Genomic DNA, 14,805 nt, shown 5'->3' with positions numbered 1-14,805 from the left:
TGAGCTGCTGAATGAATTAGTTTGCTTTTGGGCCACTTTTCCTGAGCTGAGACAAAAACGTGCGAGCTGGAGGCTAAAAAAATGTGAGCCGGTTTGGTGTCGTGGTTAAGTGCGTGGACTCTTATCTGGGAGAACTGGGTTTGATTCCCCACTCCTCCACTTGGCAGCTGCTGGAATGGCCTTGGGTCAGCCAGAGCTCTGGAAGGGGTTGTCCTTGAAAGGGCAGCTTCTGGAAGAGCTCTCTCAACCCCACCCCACCTCACAGGGTGTCTCTTGTGGGGGAGGAAGGGAAAGGAGATTGTGAGCCGCTCTGAGACTCTTCGGAGTGGAGGGCGGGATATAAATCCAATATCTTCATCTACCTCACAGGGTGTCTGTTGTGGGGGAGGAAGGGAAAGGAGATTGTGAGCCGCTCTGAGACTCTTCGGAGTGGAGGGCAGGATATAAATCCAATATCTTCATCTACCTCACAGGGTGTCTGTTGTGGGGGAGGAAGGGAAAGGAGATTGTGAGCCGCTCTGAGACTCTTCGAAGTGGAGGGAGGGATATAAATCCAGTATCTTCATCTACCTCACAGGGTGTCTGTTGTGGGGGAGGAAGGGAAAGGAGATTGTGAGCCGCTCTGAGACTCTTCGGAGTGGAGGGCAGGATATAAATCCAATATCTTCATCTACCTCACAGGGTGTCTGTTGTGGGGGAGGAAGGGAAAGGAGATTGTGAGCCGCTCTGAGACTCTTCGGAGTGGAGGGAGGGATATAAATCCAATATCTTCATCTACCTCACAGGGTGTCTGTTGTGGGGGAGGAAGGGAAAGGAGATGGTGAGCCGCTCTGAGACTCTTCGGAGTGGAGGGCGGGATATAAATCCAATATCTTCATCTACCTCACAGGCCGTCTGTTGTGGGAGAGGAAGGTAAAGGAGACTGTGAGCCGCTTTGAGACTCTTGAGATTTATTTATTGATTTATTGATTTATAGTCCGCCCTTTTCCATGGTGGGTGAGGGTGGATTCCTACATGGTAAACCATTAAAACTAACAATAGGCAATCTAACAGATAAACAGTAAAGCAATCAAACAGTTAAGAAAGATTAAAAGTAAACAGTTAAGCCGCAGCTCAGACTTAGTTTAAGGGAGCATGGATGGCATTTCAGTCATGGAAGGTGTGGACACAACTGAGGCATACTTGTCCCAGCCTAGGTGTCCAAAAATGTCAACTGTATCGGCCTGATTTTGAGCAATCAGTGCAGGGAGGCCAATTTAGATGGTATAATACAGGGTTTCCCAAACTTTCCCTCCCCTCCCTCTTGGCCCGGTTATTTTTACACTTCTCCTTCATGGCCTACTAAAATTTGGGGGTGGAGCCAGGAGACTTTGGGGGTGGAGCTTCTATAGAGATTTCCAAGGAAAACAGAGCTCAGGCTTTGCAGCCCGTGTCAGTCTTCAAGCCCAGTTTTTATCTGCACAACACAGAGACGTTGGGGGATAGAAGGAAGGAAAATGGAGCTCAGGCTTTGCAGCCTGTGTCAGTCTTCAAGCCTAGTTTTTATCTGCACAACAGAAAGACGGGAAAGCAGAGCAGAGCTCCTACTTTGCTGGGGGCGCGGCTAGCTTTGGCATTTCTTGTGACCCGGTATAGATGCTTCCATGGCTCGGTACCGGGTCACGACCCTGCAAATGGGAAACGCTGGTATAATAGATTCAGAGTGGAGGGCGGGGTATAAATCCAACATCATCATCATTAACTCATCTTAAGAGGGAACACTGCTTGCCAGGTCTTTTGTTTTGCAGAAGCACCAGGTGTGCGCCTCCCCAATTTCAAACAAAGACCCCCCCCTTTCTCCTCCTAGGATGCAGCTGGGCATACCATTCAGCTGCAAAAGAATGGCCTCTGGCCCCGCCCCCAATAAGGCTGCCAAGTCCAATTCAAGAAATATCTGAGGACTTTGGGGGTGGAGCCAGGAGGCATTGGGGGCGGAGCCAGGAACAAGGGTGTGACAAGCATAATTGAACTCCAAGGGAGTTCTGGCCATTACATTTAAAGCGACAGCACACCTTTTTAAATGTCTTCCTTCCATAGGAAATAATGGATAGGGGCACCTTCTTTTGGGGCTCATAGAACTGGACCCCCTGGTCCAATCGTTTTGAAACTTGGGGAGTACTTTGGGGAGAAGCACTAAATCTATAATGAAAATTTGGTGCCTCTATCTCAAAAAACAGCTCCCCCAGAGCCCCTGAAACCTCCAGATCAATTCCCCATTATACCTTATGAGAATCGATCTCCACATAGGGAATAATGAAGTGCTCAGCAGACTCCCCCCCCCCCCCCAGTTTCTGGCGACTCTGAAGCGAGGGGTTGGCCTCTCTACTCTCGAGTTGCTGCCAGCTTCTTCCAAGTAACACAGACACCCCATCCCAAGAGGAAGCCTTTCAATCAGAGACTGAAGCCTCCGGAGGTGGAAAGGCACATGGTCCTCTGGGGGCGGGGCTTCCCCCTGGCGGCCAGCTGACTGGGGGCGGGAAGGAGCCTGGGAAAGCCGAAGAACCCCCGCTGGGACCTGGGGATTGGCAAGCCTAGCCCCCAAACATATTCTCTTTTTTCTCCCAGAACGAAAAGCAACGATGAATGTGGGCAAGCTGCAGAGACGCAGGCCTAGGAGAGGCCAGAGCCGGGCGGAAGAGTTACCCACCGCTTCGTCCGAGCCCACCCCCGAGACCATGATGCTGACGGTGCGTAGCGAGTAGAAGAGGGGGCCCGGGTGGCTGAGGTCGCTGAGAATCCGATGGAAGAGGCTCAAGAGGTCCGCGAAGTGCTGGGCAAACATGTCGAGGTCGAGTTCCATAGCACAACTCAGCAGCAACAATCCCACCTGGCGGCGCAAGGAGGATTCGGTTAGCAACTCCGAGAATGGATGCCGAAGGTCCTTTCGGGGGCTCACGGGTTGCCAACTCCGGGGTGGAGAATTTCTGGACGTTTGGGGAGGGGGGTGGAGGGTCTAAGGCAGGGGGGTGGCCAAACTGTGGCTCTTCCGCACACATTGCGGGGCTATCGAAGCCCACTATTTTTTGCGGGCTGGCTTGCCTCTTTTAAAAAATCGCTTCTCCAAACCAAGCCAGCCAGCTGCTTGGAGAATGCATTTTAAAGTTGCTTTCTGCCCACCTCTCCCTCCCCCCTCCCATCTATTTTCCTTCCTTCCTTCCTTGCCTTGAGCCTCTCAAACGCCTGAGGTTCGTGTCTCGCAGCTCTCAAGCATCTGACGTTTATTCTATGCGGCTCTTACGTGAAGCAAGTCTGGCCACCCTTGGTCTAAGTTCACCCTCCAAAGCAAACATTTTCTCCGCGGGAACCGACCGCTGCCGTTTGGAGACCTGTTGTAATTCTGGGAACTCTTCCGGGCCCACCTAACCATACCTCGCGTTGGCTGGGGTCCTGAGACTGGATTCCTTCCTGGATGACCTGGAGCAGCTGCGGCCACCTCTCCAGCTTTTCGTGTTTCAGAATAACGGCAGTCAGCTGAGCCAAGCTGAGGCAGACCTTGTGGCTGAAAGAAAAGGGCAAGGGGGAGAGGGAGGTGAAGAAGGCAGCCCAAAACCCTCCATCGGAGCTCCCTAACTCGGCCTTTCCATCCCGACACTGCCCTCGCCTCCGGAGTGGAGTGCAAGAGAAGCCAAATCCAAACTCTGCTTCTGATGGCGTTGCGCCACGGACAGCATCCTCGCAGTGAGATGAGCAGAGCTGAATCAGATCCTCACCGCGACCTTTTGAGGCAAGGACACGCACCTTTCCAATTAATCCTGCCTGCCTCGTTCAGTTCCGTTCTTGCAAACGACAACTTTAGGGTATTTCACAAAAATTGCGCATGCAATTATGAATCACGTTTTATTGCTATTTGGTTTCCTACAATCAGCTATTTAAGTGAACATGATGTATTTTCAGCATTTTTAAATATATATATATATATTACTAGCTCCAACAGTTTACTATAAGCGGTATTAATTTGGTGTACAGCTATAGGTTTAATTTGGAATTCGAGGAGTGGGGAATCAAACCCAGTTCTCCCAGATAAGACGACGACTGCAGATTTATACCCCATCCTTCTCTCTGAATCAGAGAGACAGCTTACAATCTCCTATATCTTCTCCCCCAAAGAAAGACACCCTGTGAAGTGGGTGGGGCTGAGAGAGCTCTCACAGCAGCTGCCCTTTCCAGGACAACCTCTGCCAGAGCTATGGCTGACCCAAGGCCATTCCAGCAGCTGCAAGAGGAAGAGTGGGGAATCAAACCCAGCTCTCCCAGATAAGAGTCTGCACACTTAACCACTACACCAAACTGGCTCTCACAATCTCCTTTCCCTTCCTCCCCCCCCCAACAGACACCCTGTGAGGTGAGTGGGGCTGAGAGGGCTCTCACAGCAGCTGCCCTTTCCTGCGAGAGCTATGGCTGACCCAAGACCTTGCTAGTAGGTGCAAGTGGAGGAGTGGGGAAACAAACCCGGTTTCTCCCCGATTAGAGTCCGCGCACTTCACCACTTAGCAAGAGCTCTGGCTGACCCAAGGCCATGGCAGCAGTTGCAAGTGGAGGAGTGGGGAATCAAACCCGGTTCTCCCAGAAAAAGAGTCCGCACACTTAACCACTACACCAAACTGGCTGAGCCCAAATAAATTTGAGATCTGCACAGGTGCCTTAAGTCGCCAAAGCTCTGGGAACACAGTTTGCTTCATTTTGTGCTCCTACAGCCCGACTGCTGTTTTGACAATCGTATTTCATTTTCAAGGACTGGATCCAGGAGATCCACTCCCCTATCAAGGTCACTCCACCCCATCCTGAGTCAAGAAGAAAGCACAGGAGGAAAGCCCTCCGGTTAGCAGAAACGGATCTGCGCGATCCAGTCCCCGGGTTTCTGTGATTAAAAGAAAACGCAAAACCCACATGGGACACCCTCTGAACTCCCCGCACACACATACCGCCCCCCCCCACTCCCTACTCGAGAGAAACAAACTTAGGGCCTCGTGCGCACAAACTGAAGAAGAGGACGGCTGAAAAGGAGCTTCTGCACTCACTCTGTTTCCCGCTGCACCGCGGACAGGACAATGTTCTTCAGTCTGAAAGAGACGACAGATTGCAACGTTGGGTTCAGCCGGAACAGAAGAAGTCCCTGTTAGATCGGACTGCCTATTCCAGCATCCTGCAGCCCCCAGGAGCTGTCGGGATGTTCCTGAGAAACTCCAAGCACTATGGTAGCAGCCCTCCCGCACTACTGCCCTTCCCCCGCAAGAACTGGCATTCTGAAGTACACTGTCTCTGTACATCAGGGGTGGGGAACCTTGTTTTTCTGCCAAGGGCCATACGGATATTTATAACATCATTCGCGGGCCATGAAAAATTATCAACTTAAACAGTGCTCCGCCGAGGGAGAACGATTCAGGGCAGCAAAATCAATGCAAGTAATTGTTTTTTCTATTTGAAGTCATGTGGGGAGAGCCTAATCTGACGCACACACACACCTGGCTTGCCTCCCTAGGCAAATGCTTAGGTCCAGGGCTTTTTTGTAGAAAAAGCCCAGCAGGAACTCAGTAGCATATTAGACCACATCCCCGAATATTAGCATATTAGGTCACACACTCATTAGCATTTTAGATCACACCATCCGGGATAATCTAGTGCAAACTGAACTGTGACTAACTTTTCCAGGCCCTGCAGCAATTCTGGCTGGCCAGCCAGGCCCCAGGGAGGCTGCCGCACAGTACATCTGGGCCCTGTGATCCCTGCCTGGCCCTGGGGGGGCTGCTGCACAGCGCGGCTGAGTCCCACAATCCTCACTGGCCAGCCAGGCCCCTGGGAAGCTGCCACATGGCTTGGTTCGGCCCAGCAATCCCCGAGGGCCACACTAAGTGACCTCGAGGGCCCCATAAGGCCCTCGGGACGGAGGTTCCCCACCCCTGTTATAAATGGAGGCTTTACTGAGTAATGACCAGAGTGGATTTTAAGGATAATCAGAACAACCTACTTTACAGGGTTGTCGTGAGGACGACCGAGACCTCTAAAGGCTACATCAGGGGGTCCCAACTATTTTTTTTTTCCTCTGTGGGCACCTTCGGAATGCTGACATCGTGTGGTGAGCGAAGCCACAATATGGATGCTGCAGAATGGCTGCAGGAGTTTCCCTTCAATCACCCAGTGACGATTCTTGTGCTTTGGCAACATTTCTAAAAATCGAAACAGCCGAGCAAATATTCTATGGCCAATCAGAAACCCTTCCGGGGTTCTCCCAGATTAAGAGTCCATGCACTTAACCACTAAACGAGGGGTATCAAATGTGCGGTCCAGGGGCCGAATCAGGCCCCCGAGCAACTGGCTGTCATATACTGCCTTCTCCCTATATCTTGCTTCCTTCTGCATCACAGTTTGCTTTGCAAGGCTTGCTCAATCACACAGGAGCTACAGAGCAAAACCTCTATTTTCTCCATTAGCTGAGGCTCCTCCCTTGGGGAGGAAGGGGGGGAGGCACAGCTTGTTTTTCCAGGCTTTCTCAATCGCACAGCAGAGCTACTGAGCAAAGCCTCTCTTCCTTCTTTTGGCTGAGGCTCCCCCCCCCCGGTCCCCTGGGGAAGGAAGGAAAGAGCCAGAGCTTCCATTGCCCAGTTCCCTAGATCCCATGAGAGACATACAAAAAAACCCCACCTTTAAGACAAATGAGTGCTAACATTTTAAGAATGTTTTAAGTTTTTTAAAAACATCTGTGTTTGCCCATGTCCTTCATAAAGTTTCTATCACTGCTACCTAATCTTAAAGAGATTGGAGAGCCAGTTTGGTGTAGTGGTTAAGTGTGCGGACTCTTATCTGGGAGAACTGGGTTTGATTCCCCACTTCTCCACCTGCACCTGCTGGCATGGCCATGGGTCAGCTGGAGCTCTGGAAGAGGTTGTCATTGAAAGGGCAGCTACTGTGAGAGCCCTCTCAGCCTCACCCACCTCACAGGGTGTCTGTTGCGGGGGAGGAAGGTAAAGGAGATTGTGAGCTGCTCTGAGACTCTTGAGTGGAGGGCGGGATATAAATCCAATATCTTCATCTACCTCACAGGGTGTCTGTTGCGGGGGAGGAAGGTAAAGGAGATTGTGAGCTGCTCTGAGACTCTTTGAGTGGAGGGCGGGATATAAATCCAATATCTTCATCTACCTCACAGGGTGTCTGTTGTGGGGGAGGAAGGGAAAGGAGATTGTGAGCCGCTCTGAGACTCTTCGGAGTGGAGGGCGGGATATAAATCCAATATCTTCATCTACCTCACAGGGTGTCTGTTCTGTGGGGGGGGGGGGGAAGGTAGAGGAGCTTGTGAGCCGCTCTGAGACTCTTCGGAGTGGAGGGTGGGATATACATCCAATATCTTCATCTACCTCACAGAGTATCTGTTGTGGGGGAGGAAGGTAAAGGAGATTATGAGCCGCTCTGAGACTCTTTGGAGTGGAGGGCGGGATATAAATCCAATATCTTCATCTACCTTACAGGGTGTCTGTTGTGGGGGAGGAAGGGAAAGGAGATTGTGGGCCACTCTGAGACTCTTCGGAGTGGAGGGCGGGATATAAATCCAATATCTTCATCTACCTCACAGGGTGTCTGTTGTGGGGGAGGAAGGGAAAGGAGATTGTGGGCCACTCTGAGACTCTTCGGAGTGGAGGGCGGGATATAAATCCAATATGATCTTAAAGAGATACACACATGGTCTGGCCCAACAAGGTTCTGTTTATGTCAGATCTGGCCCTCACAACAAATGAGTTTGACACCCCTGCACTACACCATACTGGCTCCCAAACTGGCTTAGAGTTTTTTGAAACCATAAAGATACTTTGGCACGTGCCGAATAACACTTTGCCATCGGATTTTACCGTGTGGAAACAGCAAGCTCCAACTTGCAAAAGACAGCTAAAGTGCTTTGAAAGTAAAGCGCATCGATTCAGCACGTGGGGGAAAGTGCCCAAATCATCTCTGCTGCCCAGGAATTCACTTACACGTCCTTATCAGTGTCAGGGACTTTATCCCAGTGTTTGGTCATCCGCCTTCTCACCAACACGGCTGCAAACTGCCGGATCTGGGGAAGGGGGAGAAGAAGAGGAGGAGATGTGAACAGCATTCTGGGAAAGGCAAAAAGAGGCACTGCGAGGAGAAGGTCCAGCCAGAAGCTCTTGCAAAGGTACCGGGTGGGATCTCACAGGTCTGTCTTGCTGCCATCGGCGCCCTCCTGCTGCCAGGGAAAGCCCCACGGACGATAGGAGAGATTTACCGGTTCCCAGGTTTTCCAGGATGCATGTTAATCGTTGCGTGCCCCATCAAATCGCAATGGACTCACGGCGACCTCAAGATGGTGGGGCAACTAGAATGATTCAAGGTTTGGAACACTTTCCCTATGAAGAAAGGTTAAAACGCTTGGGGCTCTTTAGCTTGGAGAAACGTCGACTGCGGGGTGACATGAGAGAGGTTGACAAGATGATGCATGGGATGGAGAAAGCAGAGAAAGAAGTCCTTTTCTCCCTTTCTCACAATACAAGACCTTGTGGGCATTCGATGAAATTGCTGAGCAGTCGGGTTAGAACGGATAAAAGGAGGTACTTCTTCACCCAAAGTGTGATTAACATGTGGAATTCACGGCCACAGGAGGTGGTGGTGGCTACAAGCATAGCCAGCTTCAAGAGGCGATTGGACAAAAATATGGAGCAGAGGTCCATCAGTGGCTATTAGCCACAGTGAGTGTGTGTGTGTGTATACATATACACTTTGGCCACTGTGTGATACAGAGTGTTGGACTGGATGGGCCATTGGCCTGATCCAACATGGCTTCTCTTATGTGACAGAGTGTTGGACTGGATGGGCCACTGGCCTGATCCAACATGGCTTCTCTTATGTTCTTATGTGACACAGAGTCTTGGACTGGAAGGGCCACTGGCCTGATCCTACATGGCTTCTCTTATGTTCTTATGTGACACAGAGTGTTGGACTGGAGGGACCACTGGCCTGATCCTACATGGCTTCTCTTATGTTCTTATGTGACAAAGTGTTGGACTGGATGGGCCACTGGCCTGATCCAACGTGGCTCCTCTTATGTTCTTATGTGACACAGAGTCTTGGACTGGAAGGGCCACTGGCCTGATCCAACATGGCTTCTCTTATGTTCTTATGAGACACAGAGTGTTGGACTGGAAGGGCCACTGGGCTGATCCAACATGGCTTCTCTCATGTTCTTATGAGACGCAGAGTGTTGGACTGGATGGGCCACTGGGCAGATCCAACATGGCTTCTCTTATGTTCTTATGTGACACAGAGTGTTGGACTGGATGGGCCACTGGGCAGATCCAACATGGCTTCTCTTATGTTCTTATGTGACACAGAGTGTTGGACTGGATGGGCCACTGGCCTGATCCAACATGGCTTCTCTTATGTTCTTCTGTGACAGAGTGTTGGACTGGATGGGCCACTGGGCAGATCCAACATGGCTTCTCTTATGTTCTTATGAGACACAGAGTGTTGGACTGGAAGGGCCACTGGGCTGATCCAACATGGCTTCTCTTATGTTCTTATGAGACACAGAGTGTTGGACTGGATGGGCTACTGGGCAGATCCAACATGGCTTCTCTTATGTGACACAGAGTGTTGGACTGGATGGGCCACTGGGCAGATCCAACATGGCTTCTCTTATGTTCTTATGTGACACAGAGTGTTGGACTGGATGGGCCACTGCCCTGATCCAACATGGCTTCTCTTATGTTCTTCTGTGACACAGAGTGTTGGACTGGATGGGCCACTGGGCAGATCCAACATGGCTTCTCTTATGTTCTTATGAGACACAGAGTGTTGGACTGGATGGGCCACTGGCCTGATCCAACATGGCTTGTCTTATGTTCACAGGGGGGTTTGTCACTACCTGCTTCTGTGGAGCGACTTCCTTGGTATCCACCCAAGCAAGTACTAACCAGAACTGATCCCGCATAGCTTGCAAGCTCTGACTAAGTCATGCTAGGCCTGGCTATCAGGCTACTGTATATTTAAGCACTCAAGTGTTGTTGTTTTTAAAAAAAAACTCTTGTGTACATGCTCCTGTAGAAGAAATTGAGAGCCCCGTGGTGCAGAATGGTAAAGCTGCAGTACTGCAGTCCTAAGCTCTGCTCATGACCTGAGTTCGATCCCTGGCGGAAGCTGGGTTTTCAGGTAACCGGCTCGAGGTCGACTCAGCCTCCCATCCGAGATCAGTAAAATGAGTCCCCAGCTTGCTGGGGGGAAAGCGTAGAGGACTGGGGAAAGCAATGGCAAACCACCCGTCAAAAGTCTGCCGTGAAAACGTTGTGAAAGCAACGTCACCCAAGTTGGAAACGACTGGTGCTTGCACAGGGGACCTTTCCTTTCCTTTTTCCTACTTTCTGTAAGAGCCCCGTGGCACAGAGTGTTAAAGCTGCAGTACTGCAGTCCAAACTCTCTGCTCATGACCTGAGTTCGATCCCAGCGGAAGCTGGTTCAGGTAGCCGGCCCAAGGTTGACTCAGCCTCCCATCCTTCCGAGGTCGGTAAAATGAGTTCCCAGCTTGCTGGGGGGAAAGCGTAGATGACTGAGGAAGGCAAGGGCAAACCACCCCGTAGAAAGTCTGCCGTGAAAAAGTTGTGAAAGCAACGTCACCCCAGAGTCGGAAAAGACCGGTGCTTGCACATGGGACTACCTTTACCTTTAGAAGAAACTGAAGGAAGTGACACCCAGTAGCTATATGGCTATAGAAAAGTCATGGAAGCAACTGTCGTCATCAGGGTACGGCTACACAGCGACATGCCCCGCTAGGCAACAAATTTAGCCCAACGAGGTGCAGCCATTTAATAAAAAAACAAGTGAATCCAAGTAGATATGCTTAAGTTCTGCGGGGGGGAAAGGCACATGCGCTTCTCTGGGAACAAGGCGTGCCTGCGTCCTGGAGGAATCATCTTAGAAGAACGGCCCGATTCCAGTCCAGTAGCCCCCCGGAGAACAAGGAGATTCTGGGGGAAGAAGTTTTCAAGAACCACAGTTCCCTTACTTTTTGACTCTCCAAAGTTCACCACCCCTCCAAAAAAAATTCTTGTACGTCTCTAAGGTGCTACAGCAGAGCCCCATGGCACAGAGGGATAAGCTGCAGTACTGCAGTTCAAGCTTTGCTCACGACCTGAGTTCGATCCCGGCGGAAGCTGGGTTCAGGTAGCCAGCTCAAGGTTGGCTCAGCCTTCCATCCTTCCGAGGTCGGTCAAATGAGTACCCAGCTTGCTGGGGGGAAAGTGTAGATGACTGGGGAAGGCAATGGCAAACCACCCTGTAAAAAGGCTGCTGTAAAAACGTTGTGAAAGCAATATTACTAGAGAGTTGGAAACGACTGGTGCTTGCACAGGGGACCTTTCATAAGAACATAAGAGAAGCCATGTTGGATCAAGCCAACGGCCCATCAAGTCCAACACTCTGTGTCACACAGTGGCAAAATTTTTTTATATACACACATACACTGTGGCTAATAGCCACTGATGGACCTGTGCTCCATATTTTTATCTAAACCCCTCTTGAAGGTGGCTATACTTGTGGCCGCCACCATTTTCCTTTTCTTCCCCCTACTTTCTATAAGAGCCCTGTGGCACAGAGCGTTAAAGCTGCAGTACTGCAGTCCTAAGCTCTGCTCATGACCTGAGTTCGATCCCGGTGGAAGCTGGGTTTTCAGGTAGCTAGCCCGAGGTTGACTCAGCCTTCCATCCTTCCGAGGTCGGTAAAATGAGTACCCAGCTTGCTGGGGGGAAGTGTAGACGACTGGGGAATGCAATGGCAAACCTTTAAGGTGCTACAGGAGTTGAATTTTTAAAAAATAAAATAAAATTACCACTTCCTGGAGAGGAAAAGTGGCTACAGAAATTAGGATTTTGTCCTTTGTGTCGGGATTCAAAGAAAAGAGCCAGAATGCCAAAGGGACAATGTGCATTACAATCAGCTCCATCACAGCACGGCTTGCCTCGGGGCGGAAAATAAACATATGTATGGAGATAAGGGCTACTGAGAAGAATGCAGTCAGATAGGAATGTCTGTGGAGAAAAATGGTGGGATGCAATCCATGAGGGGAAGAGGAACAGTGAATACTCTGGGGTTAGGTTTAAATAACATCAAATCTGGGTTAACCCTTAGAAGAACACAAACCCAGAAACCTGAGCATGCGCAGAGTGACCTTTCCCCCGTTGCCACTGGCCCCACCTGCATTTGTAATAACGAAGGGTGGGGGTTTCACAGTGGGGGCAGCCAATGTTTGAGCCCCAACACACCTCTGTTGAGAAATGACATTCCGTCCAAGTCTTACCTGGGGGTTCTGAGAGCCAGACATCACCTGGCAGAGGTGGGCCAAGGCTGTAGGCTGCTTGAGGGCCTCTTTCAGCTGAATGGTAGCCTAGGGAGAAGAAACTCAAAATGAAGCCACGGGGGAGAGGGTGGAGCTTTCTCAAGGGAAGCCACGCTTAGTTTGAAACTCAGGTGGGCCTGAAGGAGCAGTAGAAGATATTGAAGAAGATATTGGATTTCTATCCCGCCCTCCACTCCGAAGAGTCTCAGAGGGGTGCACAATCTTCTTTCCCTTCCTCCCCCCACAACAGACACCCTGTGAGGTAGATGAAGATATTGGATTTATATCCCACCCTCCACTCCAAAGAGTCTCAGAGCGGCTCATAATCTCCTTTCCCTTCCTCCCCCACAACAGACACCCTGTGAGGTAGATGAAGATATTGGATTTATATCCCGCCCTCCACTCCGAAGAGTCTCAGAGTGGCTCACAATCTCCTTTACCTTCCTTCCCCACAACAGACACCCTGTGAGGTGGGTGGGGATGAGAGGGCTCTCACAGCAGCTGCCCTTTCAAGGACAACCTCTGCCAGAGCTACGGCTGACCCAAGGCCATTCCAACAGGTGCAAGTGGAGGAGTGGGGAATCAAACCCAGTTCTCCCAGATAAGAGTCTGTAACCACTACACCAAACTGGCTCTCCAGTACAGTTGGAGTTCAGTGGCGCCTTTAAGACCGACAAAGGCGTGCACGCGAAAGCTTATACCCAGAATAAACTTTTGTTGGTCTTAAGGGTGCTAGTGGACTCCCAAGTTTGTTTCAAAGTTTCAGCGCAGACCCTCGATGGAACAGCTGCTGTACAGCAACCAACTAGCTTGAACCCTCCTACAACAAAGGTTTGCTTTAAGTGTGCCTACTCACAAGTTGCCAGCACACAACACACAGGTGCATCTCATGGACACGCGACAAACCGAAACCAATTACCCACGCCTTCTTTCAACCCAAGCTCACAAAGGAGTCCCACTCAGGGTTTGAAGCAGACTCCCTCCCCCTTTGAAGCCAGCCATTTCCCTTCCCAACCCCAACTCTGTAAAACACCACAGGACACTAGTCCTCAGTATACCCCTTCCAGCCAGTGTTCCCTCTAAGTGGTTTTTTTTGCTTCCTGCTCACACATTTTTGTCTCAGCTCAGGAAAAATGGCCCAAGAGCCAAGTAATTGATGCAGCAGCTCACCATTTTAATGCCAGGAGCACACGAAGTAGAATTTTTGCTCGCAAGACTCTACAGCTTAGAGGGAACATTGCTCACAGTTTTTTAGCCTCCTGCTCACATATTTGTTTACCGCATATATCTGTAAGTTTACTGCGCTGCTCCTGTTGAGAGCCAGGTTGGTGTAGTGGTGAAGTGTGCGGACTCTTATCTGGGAGAACCGGGTTTGATTCCCCACTCCTCCACTTGCACCTGCTGGAATGGCCTTGGGTCAGCCAGAGCTCTGGCAGAGGTTGTCCTTGAAAGGGCAGCTGCTGTGAGAGCCCTTTCCAGCCCCACCCACCTCACAGGGTGTCTGTTGTGGGAGAGGAAGAGAAGGTGATTGTAAGAGAGCCAGTTTGGTGTAGTGGTTATGTGCGTGGACTCTTATCTGGGAGAACCGCGTTTGATTCCCCACTCCTCCACCTAATAGCATGGCCTTGGGTCAGCCACAGCTCTGGCAGAGGTTGTCCTTGAAAGAGCAGCTGCTGTGAAAGCCCTCTCAGCCCCACCCACCTCACAGGGTGTCTGTTGTGGGGGGAGAAGATATAGGAGATCGTAAGCCGCTCTGAGTCTCTCATCCAGAGAGAAGGGCGGGGTATAAATCTGCAATTCTTCTTCTTCATCTGTTTTGTAATGTCTGTTTTTATGATATTATTTTAACTCTGTAGTTTTATTGTTGTAAACCGCTTGTGGGATAGGGCGGGATATAAATCTAAAAATTAAATTAAATTTGTCTTAGCTTAAGAAAAATGGTCCCAGAGTAAACCAATTTTATACTAACAGCTCGCAACTTTCAAGCCAATTTTTTTTATCAGAAGACTCCACACCTTAGAGGGAGTATTGCCTATTTCCCCACCCCCTCCAGAGCAAGCCCTTCCCCCCCTCCTTCCCCTGCCCCCCACCCAGAATTGCCACAGCCTCCCCCACTCTCTGTGCCCCCCCCCAAGCCACTTGCCCTCCTTACCAGTGTTCCCTCTAAGCTGAATGAGTGTGAGCTAACTCACAATTTTTTAGCCTCCGGCTCACACAGTTTTGTTTCAGCTCAGGAAAAATGGCCCCGGAGCAAACTGATTGATGCAGGAGCTCACAACTTTCAAGCCAGTAGCTCACCAAGCAGAATTTTTGCTCACAAGACTCTGCAGCTCAGAGGGAGCGTTGTTGCCAACCTCCAGGTGGTGGCTGGAGCTCTCGGGGTTACACCCATAGTTCCCTCTCAGCTGAGCTAGCTCACCCTTTTTTAGCCTCCG

At 50.6% G+C, this 14,805-nt stretch overlaps 1 protein-coding gene across 1 annotated transcript in view; it reads right to left on the bottom strand.

Annotated features, from left to right (window-relative positions):
• Positions 1-14,805, bottom strand: part of IPO4 (importin 4) — a 60,642-nt gene that overhangs the window by 45,391 nt on the left and 446 nt on the right. Inside the window, exons 2-6 of the mRNA XM_060255407.1 lie at positions 12,332-12,418; positions 8,001-8,080; positions 5,058-5,099; positions 3,409-3,538; positions 2,687-2,866 (exon numbers count right to left, since the gene is read on the bottom strand). Of these exons, the coding sequence (XP_060111390.1) occupies positions 2,687-2,866; positions 3,409-3,538; positions 5,058-5,099; positions 8,001-8,080; positions 12,332-12,418 (519 nt within the window). The remainder of the gene's footprint in view (positions 1-2,686; positions 2,867-3,408; positions 3,539-5,057; positions 5,100-8,000; positions 8,081-12,331; positions 12,419-14,805) is intronic.

This window comes from Heteronotia binoei, chromosome 15 (genome assembly GCF_032191835.1).
Source record: "Heteronotia binoei isolate CCM8104 ecotype False Entrance Well chromosome 15, APGP_CSIRO_Hbin_v1, whole genome shotgun sequence".
Lineage (NCBI taxonomy): Eukaryota > Metazoa > Chordata > Lepidosauria > Squamata > Gekkonidae > Heteronotia > Heteronotia binoei.
The sequence above is the reverse complement of the archived record's forward strand: the minus strand, read 5'-3'. Positions and strand labels throughout refer to the sequence as shown.